General features: G+C 51.3%; 2 protein-coding genes across 2 annotated transcripts; both read left to right on the top strand.

Moving 5' to 3' along the window:
• The first annotated feature begins 2,394 nt into the window (after positions 1-2,394).
• TRIREDRAFT_73924 (abc transporter-like protein) lies at positions 2,395-6,871 on the top strand. Its single transcript, XM_006961605.1, has 3 exons — positions 2,395-4,063; positions 4,148-4,711; positions 4,813-6,871. The coding sequence occupies exons 1-3, from the start codon at positions 2,581-2,583 to the stop codon at positions 6,483-6,485; spliced, it is 3,720 nt and encodes a 1,239-aa protein (XP_006961667.1). The 5' UTR covers positions 2,395-2,580; the 3' UTR covers positions 6,486-6,871.
• A 3,657-nt stretch (positions 6,872-10,528) lies between these two features.
• TRIREDRAFT_102738 (uncharacterized protein) lies at positions 10,529-11,747 on the top strand (the record flags this gene model as incomplete). The annotated part of the gene is made up of 2 exons (XM_006961604.1): positions 10,529-11,089; positions 11,151-11,747. 2 exons carry the CDS (start codon positions 10,529-10,531, stop codon positions 11,745-11,747), a joined length of 1,158 nt encoding a protein of 385 aa, XP_006961666.1.
• Between the last annotated feature and the right edge of the window lie 2,258 nt (positions 11,748-14,005).

Genomic DNA, 14,005 nt, shown 5'->3' with positions numbered 1-14,005 from the left:
TCTTCAGCTCCATATCATCTCCTTTACTGCATATTCAAACCCAAACGATGGATGCCGAATATCGCATGTAGAGCGGCCAGATAGAGTTGCGAGTTTGTGCTCAAGTGCTTTGTGAGGATCTTATTTTCCTTCTACAATCATCGTGGGTAGATCCTTTATGAGCAGAACACTCCCTCGCAGCGGCCTCTTGGAGCGCATCTGGTAAGCACATCTCCAGGTCGGACTCAACCACCATGAGCATCTGCATTATGAGCTGCTGATTGCAGCACAGCATATTCAACTCAAAGAGTAACATGATGCATGAAGAGCCCAATGACGAATTCTTAACCTGCCATTGTTGGAGCGACGCTGACCTTTGCAAGGAGTGCGGCTGAGGTCAACTACCTACATGTAGGTATCCAGGTAGTAGCCGTACAGTGCGCGCAGCACAAAGGCAGGCGTAATATGGGGGAGTGTGGATGAGTCAGCCAGAGTAGATATTAGTCGATGCAGCACAGCGCCAAGACAAGCTTCATCCAAGATCTGCCGAGGGAGCATCTCGAGCCAAAAATAACAGAAGAGATGGACAGCGTGGTCTGAAGGACGTGGCGAAAGCTCCCGGGCACTGTTGTGAGGAAGAGGGAAAAGAAAAAGGGAAGAAGAAGAGAAGGGAATTGCCATAAAACTCAAGATAAACGAGTCTTTTCAATGCTTGTTGCTGGCTTCAAGCCCCTCTGAGTGAGGTTGAGTTTCAGCAACCCCGGCAATGAAAGCGGGCTAAGGCATCAGGCTGTCAGTTGGCTGACTGTCCTTCAGCTTCATTTGTTTCTCAAAAGGGCAATACGCGGCGCTCATGCAACCCGATATTACGAGCGATGGCTTGCGTCGAAGCCGCGGACCAATGTCGAGTCCTCGGCGGCGGCATTGAGCGAGGAAGAGAGCAAGGGTGAGATGGGCGCGGCGGAAGAGCTCAGCGAAGCCGATCCATGTCGTATAAACCACTGTACTGTACGACGGATGTCTTGGTTAGTCGAAATGAGAGAGAGGCAAGGAGGGAAATCTCCTCTATGCCGCATGTCTCAAGGCTGCCGCTGTGAGTGGCAGGCCAGAGTGGGCTACAGCTCTCGGTGTCTTGGACGTGGGCCGATGACATGGACAGAATGTCTTCTGAGCTTCTTATACCAGGTATGGATGGTGCTGTGATGAAGCGAACCATCTGTCCATAGGTATGTAAAGATTCATGCTACTAGTACTTGATCTACTGCCTGCAGAACCACGGACGGCGAACAAAGAAATCAGGGCGCAAATGAAATGAAATGCTCGACAGACCAGAAGAAACCGTGGGCAGGGATAACGTACCCGTGGCCAACGACCCGAAGGGTAGCACAGTGCGCGTTTCTCTGCGAGGGCATCAGGGCCGAAGCGGCACACTGCATTGCTTTGGCCCAGCCTGGTTGGATACAGTACTTGCCTAGGTATGACGGCTGGACTGGAATTTGCCCTCATCCCTGCTTGAGAGAATCTCAAAGCCTCGAGTCCCCGCCACCCCAGAGAGCACAAACGCGGCAATGGGAGCATGTCCATCTCTGCCAGGGACTCGCAGGGACTGTACCTGTACAAAGGACGCGTGCTGTCTGTCGAGGAGCGTGTCTGTGCGGCTCATCCTCATGACGGGCGTTTCTTTTCTGACAGCCGGTATTACTACTGCCTCCTACATTGACCGAAGCACACCTACATGTGGATTGACCTGCTGATGGTTTCTATTGGAAGGCTGTAGGAGCACGCACTAGGAGCGTCTACAGTACATGTACACAGAGACAGAACCAGCCGGATCTGCATCTCGCCTCTTGCTGCCTTCTCCCTCCTTGCATCTGCATCTACTTCGCGCCTCTGCCTCTGCCTTTGTTTATCGCATGGACTGACAGTTGTTGATTGCTTCCGCTGGATATACTTGAAGACACGGACATGCTATTCGATCTGGCTATCAGCAACTCCGACTAGACGCCCGATTGCTGCATCCAACACGGCAGTCCATCGCCTTTTGGCGGCCTCATCTCAGCCGGCATCATGGCCGCTGAATCAGAGGAGAAGAAGCTAGCCGAGGGAATGGCCTCCGACCACCCGAGCACTGGCGATTCCATCATTGCCAATGACGCGGACGTCGCAAAGGATACCCCGTCCGAGACCGACTCTGTTGGCCCTGAGCAGACGAAGCCAGGGGACACAATACAAGCTTCATCAGATCCCGAGAAACGCAACTTGGAGACTGTGGACAACGACAAAGCAGATCTCATCGCAAAGCCGGATAGCGAAAAGGCAGACCCCGAGAAAGCGGAGCCTGATAGTCAAGATGTCGAAGAGTCTGATCCTCAAGCCAGCACCGAAGCAGGCCCTGATATCAAGGGGAAGAAGAAAAAGGCTAAGAAGGAAAAGAACAAGAAGCCGCCCAAGGTGCCAGAGGTCAAGGACGACCCCGAAGAGCCGTTTCGACATCTGCCCGACAATGAAGCCGACATCCTGAAGCGCCAGGCCTTGACCCCCAGTCTGAACCAGGGTATTGCTGCGCTCTATCGATACACCACTGGCCTGGACATCCTCATCATGATCATTGCGTCAATCTGCTCCATCGGTAACGGCGCTGCCCTTCCCCTCATGACACTGCTTTTCGGCGGCCTACAACAGACCTTCTCCAAGTACACCGTAGGCCTGATCGACAAGGGCGAACTCAGCTCTGAGCTTGCCAAGTACGTCCTTTACTTTGTGTATCTCGCCATCGGCCAGTTCGTCGTCACTTATATCGCCACGGTGGGATTCATTCACGTGGGCGAGAACATCTCCAGCCGGATCCGAGAGCGTTATCTCGAGAGCTGTCTGAGGCAAAATATTGGCTTCTTTGACAAGATCGGTACTGGAGAGATTGTCACTCACATTACGTCCGACACCAACATCATACAGGACGGCATCTCTGAGAAAGTGTCGGTAACCATAGGGGCCATCTCGACCTTTGTGACTGCCTTCATCATCGCATTTGCCACATATTGGAAGCTGACGCTGATCCTCGCGAGTGTCATTTTTGCCATTCTCATCAACGCCTCCGTCTTCTCCGGCTACATGGTCAAGAGCAGCACACAATCCATCATATCGTTCGCGCTTGGTGGAAGCCTGGCCGACGAGGTTCTCAGCTCCGTGCGGACTGCCGTTGCGTTTGGCTCCCAGGAGAGGCTCTCCAATCAGTACGACCAGCACCTGAAAAAGGCCGAATACTACGGCTTCAGGCTCAAGGCTGCCGTTGGAATCATGCTCGGCGGCATCATGTTTCTGCTCTACATGAGCTATGCCCTGGCGTTCTGGCAAGGCAGTGCCTTCCTCCTGCGTGGCGAGATGTCTCTTAACCATGTCCTCATCGTCATGATGACTGTCATAATGGGCGCTTTCAACATGAGCAGCATCGCGCCCAACTTCCAGTCGTTTGCCGCAGCTGTCAGCGCTGCATCCAAGCTCTTTGATACCATCGACCGCGTGTCCCCGATCAATCCAGCAAGCGAAGAAGGCGAGACCGTTGACAACGTTCAGGGGAACATTCGGTTAGAGAATGTCAAACACATCTACCCGTCCCGTCCCGGCGCCGTTGTCATGGAAGACGTTACCCTCGACATCCCTGCTGGAAAGACAACCGCCCTGGTTGGAGCGTCGGGATCCGGCAAGAGCACCATCGTCGGTCTCATTGAGCGGTTCTACAGCCCCGTGGCGGGTACTGTGTATCTTGATGGACATGACATCTCCAAGCTGAATCTTCGCTGGCTCCGCCGTCAGATCTCTCTGGTTAGCCAGGAGCCTGCGCTGTTTGGCACATCGATTTTCGAAAACATCCGTTACGGCCTGGTCGGGACCGAGTTTGAACAAGAAAGCGAAGAGAGGCAGCGTGAGCTGATCATTGCGGCTGCAAAGAAGTCCAATGCCCACGATTTCATCTCAGCTCTCTCCGAGGGCTACGAAACGAATGTTGGCGACCGAGGCTTCCTCCTTTCTGGCGGACAGAAGCAACGAATTGCTATTGCTCGCGCCATTGTGAGCGACCCGAAAAGTCAGTTTACACATTCGAGGCGTCTCCTCGTTTTGCTCCTGTGATAGTACCTTATAGGCAGTAAATGCTAACCCCCCCGTGTAGTTCTCCTGCTCGATGAAGCAACGTCAGCCCTGGATACGAAGTCCGAGGCCATTGTACAGGCCGCCCTCGAGGCTGCCTCTGCCGGCCGGACTACCATTGCCATTGCACATAGGCTTTCGACCATCAAGGACGCGCATAACATTGTTGTCATGGCACAAGGTCGCGTTGTTGAGCAAGGAAATCACGACGAGCTGGTAGAGAAAGGCGGCGCTTACTACAAGCTGGTATCAGCTCAGGACATTGCTGCCGCCCGGGACCTCTCGCGTGAGGAACAGGAGGCCATCGACGAGCACCAGGAGGCTCTAGTCAAGAGACAGTCGAAAGTCGAGGATAGTGAGATCTTCAGCGCCGAGGATGACAGCGAGAACAACCTCAACCGATCGCCGACGCAGAAGTCGGCCTCTAGCATTGCTCTGCGGGCTGGCACGGCGGAAAAGGAGGCCAAGTACAGCATCTGGGCTCTGATTGTCTTTATTGCCAAGTTCAACCGCAACGAATGGAAGCGCATGCTGTCCGGTCTCGTCTTTTCAATCCTTTGCGGCGGTGCCAATCCCATCTCTGCTGGTAAGTGTTTCCCTTCACCCCCCCCTTCTCTCTCTTTCTGGTCATGATTGTTCTCGTTACGGATTATGCATGCATGCTGATGGCTGACAAACACTTCTCAGTTTTCTTTGCCAAGGAGATCATCACCCTGACGGGCGCTCTACTTCCGGATGCCGATATCGAGCATATTCGGCACAATGCATACTTCTGGGCTCTCATGTTTGTCGTCCTGGCTGGCGGTACGCTCATCAGCTACTCTGGTCAAGGGATTGCACTTGCGTCATGCTCTGAGCACTTGATCCATCGCATCAGGGATCAGACGTTTAGAATGTTTCTTCGCCAGGATATCTCCTTCTACGACAGGAAAGAGAACTCGGTGGGCATGCTGACGGCATTTTTGTCAACGGAAGCCAACAATATCGGAGGCCTCAGCGGCTCTGCCCTGGGGACCATTCTATTAACGTTGTCAACCCTCTTCTCTTCATTGATCATGGGCTTGGCTATCGGATGGAAGCTATCACTTGTCTGTTCGGCAACGATTCCAGTCTTGCTAGCCTGTGGCTTCTTCCGGTTCTACCTGCTCCTTCGCTTCCAGAACAGGGCAAAGGAGGCGTACGCGGCTTCTGCTGCGTATGCCTCGGAGGCCATCTCAGCCATCCGCACCGTTGCGTCACTCACGCGAGAGCAAGACATTATGCGCATCTATCGCGAGGACATTGCAGCACAGCGGCGCAAGGGCTTAAAGTCTGTTCTCTCCTCGAGCGCAGTCTATGGCGCGGCCCAGGGCGCTACGTTCCTCTGCTTCGGCCTCGGATTCTGGTACGGCGGCACTTTGCTCGCCACCAAAGAGTACGACTTGTTTACCTTTTTCGTCTGCTTCATGGGCATCATATACAGTGCGCAGTCAGCAGGAGGCATCTTCTCGCTGGCGCCCGACATGGGCAAGGCCCATGCATCGGCTCTGGCGCTCAAGAAGCTCTTTGACCGAACGCCAAAGATTGACGCGTGGTCAAAGGACGGCCTGTTCCTGGACGCTAGCGATATCCAAGGCACCGTCGAGTTCCGAGACGTCCATTTCCGCTATCCCACACGGCCGGATCAGCCTGTCCTCAGGGGCCTCTCTCTGACCATCAAGCCCGGCCAGTACGTCGCCCTGGTGGGCGCCTCTGGATGTGGCAAGAGCACGACTGTGTCGTTGCTGGAGCGCTTCTATGACCCCTTGTCTGGCGGAGTCTATGTCGACGGCAAGGACATCAGTACCCTCAACGTTGGCAACTATCGGTCCTTTGTCTCGTTGGTGAGCCAAGAGCCGACGCTGTACTCTGGCACAATCAGGGAGAATATCCTTCTCGGCACGACCCAGGAGGACGTTTCGGACGACCAACTGGAGCACGTCTGCCGCGAGGCCAACATTTACGACTTCATCGTCTCGCTCCCCGACGGGTTCAACACGTTCGTCGGCAGCAAGGGCGGCCTGCTCTCTGGTGGCCAGAAGCAGCGCATAGCCATTGCCCGCGCTCTCATCCGCAACCCCAAGATCCTGCTCCTGGACGAAGCCACGTCCGCCCTCGACTCGGAATCCGAGGCCGTCGTTCAGGAGGCCCTGGACAAGGCTGCTGCGGGCCGCACGACGATTGCCGTCGCGCATCGCCTGAGCACGATTCAGAGGGCCGATGTCATTTACGTGATTGATCAGGGCCGTGTCGCCGAGTCCGGGAGCCACCAGGAGTTGATGAGGAAGAATGGGCGCTATGCTGAGCTGGTCAACCTGCAAAGCTTGGGGACGAGCTCTTAAGCGTGTAGCATTAGCGTTTCCGGCGCCATTGGACGAAATGCTGTGAAATCGATGGCGATGATGATGATGACACTCGTCCGCTGGTTCTATCGGCGCTCCATCATGGCTCAAGGCTTGTCAATGGAAGTTCTTGCGCAAGTTACCGTCCTCTGCGCTGATGATTGGTGATACAAGTAAGGTAGATCTAGGAAATGGGGCAAATTCTACACATATATACAACAAAAGATTCGACATTGGCTTTCCATTTATTTGTTTTTTCTCAATTTCTTTTCCTCCCATTTCTACTTGTTTGTTCTGAGCCTGGGTAAAGGATGAATGGTCCCTAGGTAGTTTGAGGCAGAGCATTGTTCGTTTCCCCCTTATTAGAGTTTGTAAGGCATTTCCCAACTTTCTGTTTTGTATAAGAAAAAAACACTTCACCACTCCTACTATTTACATTCCTTTTTGAATAATCTTCTGTTTTCCATGTCGAAGACTGCTGGCAAATGCTAGGACTTTCTAATCATTGCCCATGTGTCCTGGTCCTGATGACTGCATGAAAGAGGCCTTACGAAGTCTTGTGTGTCATCGGCCCTGCCTACCTAGCTGACCATGGGGACACGAAGCACAAGTACGGCATGGATGCACCTGATGACATTCAGCGACGGCGGAGACTTTGACGTGCGGACAATATGTCAGTGCAAAGGTCACGCAAAGATTCAAGGTACACAGATGGGTATTACCGTGTTGCCATAGATAGGTGGTCATCTTGCTTCAGGCCTCCTACTATTTGATCGTGCATGTTTTCAGGTGGCGGTGGCCGTGATTTGTTTCAAAGCTCAGCAGTGCAATTCCGAGGCGGTGCATGCTGAAACGGAAGCTTTGTGTCCAGTTATTGTTCCTTGTTCCCTGTTGGTATTCTAGTACTGACATGTGCGTTGCCCAAGGTCTCGGAGCCGCGGTTTCAAAGTTTCCTTATGCTCCGGATCTTGGATCTTGTCTTTGGCGAGCGAGACATGAGCGACAGATAGTAGCAGGGGGGTGCTAACAAGCAAAAACAATGTGGGTAGTGGTAGAATTCTATCTCATGTTGAAAAAGTCAGGCGTTGACCGCGGCTGTTTTTTGCTAGGTAGTTAGTATCGTAACACGGTGCATGAAGCAGGAAGCAGGAAGCAGGAAGTGAGATGGTCCGATCAATGCTTCTATTACCAAAAGTTGTTGGACAGGTTCCTGGTTCCTGGTGGTGCCTCGTGGGATATCCAAGACAATGCAGAGCAACCTAAGTGGAGACGAAGGGAGACTGCTCCGAATAAGGCAAGCAAAAAAAGGGGGGCCAAGTCAATGAAGAATTGAGGCGTCGCGGGAACCAAATTGGTGGCGCTGTCTCTCTTTTTTTCTTCTTCTTTTTCTTTTTCTTTTTCTTTTCTTGGTTCATTGTTTGTTGTTTCTGGGCTCCCTCCCTTGTCGAACTACATCCGCTCCGTGAAGCCTACCTATGAAGAAGCAATAACCCGCTAAAACATGGTAAGCTCTGCTAGAGTCCATCGCTGTATTGTCAATGGCGTGACGGGGGTTCAATGATTCGTCGTGATCGGGTTCTGCAAGACTTGTCGATAGATTACTGGGTGCGTCTGTGGTGCTTGGCAGGGGAGCGGCGGCGTGTGCGTTGCCTGCGTTACAGCTTGAAGTCGAGTGCTGTATGCGATACTCGTAAGGTCACGCCGAGACGAGCCTGTAGAGGTAAATGGTACAATAGACAAAAACACGTCTGTGTGCGGTGTACGGACGTATGCTGTAATATGCTGCAATCGTTGGTGCTGTTTCGGCGTACTCGTAGGTCAGTCGGTGATGGTAATCCGTGGCAGCAGAGGTCCGTGGCGTGTTACGTGTCGTATCTCATTTTGCGCTTCTTCTGTCCAAATCCGTGCAAGCATAAGAATGCCCATGCTGAAAGGAGCTGCAGCCTGCAGTTAGCTGTCTAGAAGCCATCGGAAAGCGATAGAGTCCATTTGCAGCAATGGCACGGTAATCCTACCGTCGTCAACACCATCTGCTAGGAGGAAAACGGTGAGAGAGACCCAACGAACAAACGAGAGTCAACAAACTGAGGCTGAGCGGGAGAGCAGCCGGTTTGTCACTAAGCCGGAGCTGGTGATGGTGGCACGGCAGCCAAGCTCTTCCAGGTTTGCATTATGGCGCTATTGATTGCATCCGTCTCCGTCCACCTGTGAGACCTGGTTCTAGAGCTTCGAGCTTCAGGGGGGTGCCGTTTTAGTGCTACCCTACCTCGCCTTATGGGTGCGACGTGAACGGAGATGATGATGATGCTGGTTGTCTTTGACGGTCAAGGTGTAAGCTGCGGTAATACTATAATGGCTTGAGCACATGCTCGAGATGCCAGCGCCAGCAGCCTGTCGCGATGACCCGTTCATCAGCTACAACCGCCGCCTTCCGTCAGTGATACAGTCAGTATAAACAGATCGACGACGAATTAGGCAATCAAGGCTCTCTCGTCAGCTTCATGCCAGCGCAACAGACGTGGCTTGCGTCGCCTCGCCGCATTGTGGGATGCAATTAAACTCACCTGGCGCTATCCACGGCGTCGCTCTCCCACTAGGCCAGGGGAGGCTCTCTCGCCTGCACTGGCGCCTGGTTTCCGGTTTGAGGTCTGGCGTTTGCTAGCAATATTACCACGCCGTCTTACCTGAGCCATTGGAAGAGATGCTGAAAGAGAGAGGGAAAAGAAAAATATGATAGATGAAATGCAACCCAAGAAGGCCAAGAGAGGTCTGTGACGGTTCCACCTAGGTATCGGTACCTGCATCCTCTTGCTTCTTGACTTCCAGTGATTGCAATATCACCTCCTGGCATGATTGGAAGCCGCGAGGCTCCTGGAATCAAAGTATATCAGAGTATCGGCTACTCTTCCAATGGCATGCTCTCAGTGGGCCAAGTCTTCATGCGGCCCTTTTCTTCAACCAGTTTCTTGTCTCCTCGTTGTTCCTGCTTGTACCAATCACAGCCGCATACCCCGACTTTTGTCACAATGCCCGTGCCCATGCCGCTAACTCTTCGTACTTGTACCGATTAGTACTTTCGACACCGGGCACGGCGGGGCTCCTTCTTCAATGGCCGCTCCTCCATTCGCGCTTGCCTCGAGGCTGGGTCCCTGCTGCAGTCCCACGTCGCTCCTTCCCTGCCCGCTACCTGCTACTGTACAGGACGGCACTCGCACGACTTCCATCCCCAGTCAACGAGTACTTGTACCTTTTGGCTTCCAGATCCTCTCTGCACATCTTTCCTCTTTTCATCCTTCGTTTGACCTCTGCTCTCTCTCTTCCCGTATCACCATCACCAACTGCCGGGTGCTTCGACTGCTTTCCCAACTCCTCCAGCTGCGACCTCGAGTACCGCAACGACAGGATTTTCGTCTACTTCTAATACCACTAATACTACAAAATCTTGGCTATTCGGTCTCTCTTTACCGCTGCCGACCTTCGATACTGGTTCGGCTGTCACTCGCTCTGACAACGCTCGCTTGAACCCGTCTTTCAGCTCCTCCCCCCTGCCTCTCTCCCCGAGTAATCTCTCCGGCTTCCGAATCGCGAGGCAGGCCAATTGGGGGGCGGTGGAGGGACAAAATAACGAGAATCTTCGGTGAAAGAAGACGGTGTCTGTTTAGGAGACCCAGGAAGAAGCAGAACTCTCAAATCTCGACTCGTTTTATCCATCAAGACCCAGACCCAGTCATCCTCACCACCACCAACCGCCTTTGCAAACTTTTCTACCCACAATAACCAATCTCGAGAAGATCTCGATCTATACTTTCCTTCGCCTGAGCCAAGTCATGGTTGACGTCTCACGATAACCAATTTCGCTTCTGGAGCACTCGCCACAAATTCGCTTCCCTGCCCTCGACCCCAGCTTCGACAACATCAACTTCACTCCGTATAAAACGGCACCGAAGTTCCCAGACGTGGACATCCACGTGGACATTAAGGACGGAGAAGATTAAACCTTTGCCTCTGCAGTGGTCCTAAGACAGTCGTCAAAGAGTTACATCATGGTTGGAACATCAATGGCTATTTCCCACGGCGGATCCAAGGGCGAGCTGCCTCGAAGATCACACTCTAGTATGCGATCCGCTTTCATGGTCGTCGCGATGCTGGCAACGACACTCGGCTCTGCTGCCACCGTACCGGACCGTGCGTCAACTCGCATTCCCGCATTGTCCATAGCCGTCGACCAGTTGCCGTCTGCGGCATCCCCCGAGGGGTTGATAAATGTATCCCACGACGATGATAGCGAACACAAGCTGCTTTACGAAGAGTCTATCAGTGGCTCCGACACCCCCATCGCCTCGACGCTCAACAAGGGTGAAAAGAGGAGAAGGAGTGCGCATGCGGCCACCACAACAACCAAGCCCGCGTCCGAGAAGACTAGCAGCGCATCGCTGGCTACGTCATCTTCAGCATCATCGACTGCCCTGCCGGAACCATTTGACAACACGCCAGCCTCGGCCTTCCAGATGGATGGCTCAACCGACTCGTGCTCTAGCTTTATATGGAACCTTCTTCACGACTCCACGTTCAAGAGCTGTTACCCTCTATCCATGATGTTGCAGGTGAGTTGATCGTAGTGGGAAATAGCAAGGCGTGGTATAGATACTAACTCGGATATGCTAGACTTCAACGGGCCTCTTCCAGGCCGAAAAGTCTCTTCTCAGCATCGTGAGGGTACTTGACGCAACCTGCAAAGCCGACTCCGTGTCCTGTGCCACGTTCCTTGATCAAGCCGCCGCAAACCTCACCAAAAGTGACAATTGCAAGGCCGAGATTGCCAAGAATCAGACGCTGGTTCTACAGGCATACCGCGGATTGCTAGCCTACAAGGAGGTGTATGCAGCAACTTGTCTTCAGGATCCGACCACAAGCCAATACTGCTTCGCCAACGCCGTCACCAACCTCGACACGCCTTCAGACGCCTACCTCTACTTTTTGCCCTATGGCTTGGCCCTACCTGGCAGCTCCAACCCCTCTTGCAGCTGGTGCACGCAGCAGACGATGGATATATACTATTCTGCTTCCGCGGACCGCGACGCATCTATTGCCGATGTGTACGCGGACGCAGCCCGCCAAGTGAACACCCTGTGCGGTCCAAACTATGTCAACGGTACCCTACCACCGGCGTCGTCACAGGGCCTCGTTTTACGACCAGCCGTCTATACCGCTACGCTTGCTGTCTTGTGCACTGGGCTTGCCGCCTTGGTTTCTATTTTCTAGGCCAGTCCTTGGAACGCTTGATGGCAATCCAATCAGACCTAAACGGCTTACTGTTTCCTCTATCAGAGCCTGCCTCTGGGGGAAACCGGTTCGAGTAGGCTTGATCTATACTTACCAAACCTTGATGCTCCCCACGACTTTCTTGCCTACGACGAACAACGCACCCTTTTATCTTGCATATATCCTACATTTACATATCCCTATATACGCGACCTCAATGTCTAATTACTTATATGTTCTACACGTACATACACGCAAAACGCAACACGACTTGGCGTTTTCAAACCCTCCCTTTTCAGGGTATACACTTTCCAGGATGTACATTCTGCATCTCATACATATTGGGCTTCAAGATGAGCTACTAATCTTGCATACGCGCACACATCAGAATACATATACCCTATGAGAGCTGTTGGGCACTGCGGGAAACATGGTTATACCTTTCCTGATGGTTGAAGGAGGGCCCAGAGCAAAGGGCTGAGGGAGTTTCCTGGTTCCTTGGCGTGGGAGGGAAGATTCAGAGGCGACTTGTTACATAGTGAGATTCTCTGTAAAAATCTGTATACACGAGTCATAATGATAAATACACGTTATATATACCATGCTACATAAGGCAGCTGTGATGTGCATAGCTAACGACCATGAGGTAGTCCTGTCTGTAAAGAGTGTCAGAGAATCGAGATCTATCTTCCTGATCTTTTATCAAAAAAAATAGAGTATTGCTGGGGGGGCTGTATAAAATTGCTAGGGGGGCTGTAACTAGCCTAAATAGGCTTAGTAAGGGTCTGTGCACAGGGACCCACAGAAACCTCTCTTAACTTTAAAAATATATAATTAATTCTAGAAAAATGCTATAAGGGAAACAAGAGTAATTTAAAAAAGCTTATTAAATAAACTAATATATTCTAATTAAAATTTTTATTTATACTTAATAAAGGCCTAAAAAATCCCAGTTTAAGTTAAAAGCTAATTTTTAGCTAGATAAATGCTTATATAAGCATGCACTTAGTATTTACTAATAGTTTATAAAATATTCTTTAATATTATATAAAAAGTTACCTAATTTTATATAAAGTATATATAAAAAACTAAGCTTAAACTTAGCCTAGGTTTTTACTATTATTATATAGCTTATAAAAATTAATAAAAATATTTTAAAAAATTATATAGTATTTTTAGCTAATAAATTATATATATATATCTTTATTATATTTTTTTAAATTTTATTATATATAGAAAATGTCTTATAAAAACATAGTGTATAAGAGATAAAAGTAAGGTACTTAAACTACAGCCCCCCTAGCAATTTTATACAGCCCCCCCAGCAATACTCAAAAAATAACCCTGCAAGCATCAAGAATAGTAGCACATCTTCCTGATTTGTATTAGATTGAAATTATGTTACAAGCATCGAAAATTGTAAGATATCTTCCTGTTCTTTAATCCCAGGTACAGAGAACACATATCAGGTTGTCAATCATACTACGTAAATCTATACCGGTAGAACAAATACCGATACATGCTCCGTTACAGCCTCCCCTTGCCATGTCCTCCATAGATCTCTGTCTAGACCAATCCACCTCGCCTTTGGCTCGTGGGGGAAACAAGCAGCTGCCCAACAACGCCAGGGCCACTCCTATTTTCGAAAAAAAGCCCAGCATCTTCATGCATCAACAGTTTGTAGCTTGACAATCAACGGACAAGTATAGTTGTGTCAATAATAGCACGCGGACATCCAACCTGCTTGCTACGAAATCGTCCGCAAAACAAAAAAGAGATGCGCAAACGGGGGGGCCAAACAAGAAGTAGAAGACACAACAATAAGAGAGCTGATTCCGAAAGGAGCCGAATGCCAGACCCCTTCTTCTCCTCTCCTATCGGCCATGCCGCCGCACCGTTACGTCAGGGCGGGTTGCAACGACACCCTCATCTCGTTGGATACAAAACCGTGACAAGCCAGCCGCACCAGCCGCTCCAATTTCGCCCTCGGCTAATATGCTTTTTTCTTGATCCAGCGCAGCAAAGGGCTGTCGTCTCGGATTTGACAGGTCATCATCGTCTGGCGCGTAGTCCGTGCAGCTGGGCCCCCAAGACGGGGGAGCCTTCAAGCCGTCCGTATGCAAGGAAGCCCAGCCCGAGCCAAATCCGGGCCGGTTTAGTGAAGTTGCCTCGCGCGTTGGTGCGAGATAGCAGCCTGACACTCGAGATGAAATTGAGACCCGATGAGCGCAACCATACGAGTCTGATACCTGACGCCC

This window comes from Trichoderma reesei, assembly GCF_000167675.1.
Source record: "Trichoderma reesei QM6a unplaced genomic scaffold TRIREscaffold_1, whole genome shotgun sequence".
Classification (NCBI taxonomy): domain Eukaryota; kingdom Fungi; phylum Ascomycota; class Sordariomycetes; order Hypocreales; family Hypocreaceae; genus Trichoderma; species Trichoderma reesei.
Note: the sequence above shows the minus strand (reverse complement) of the source record. Positions and strands in the feature narration are given on the sequence as shown.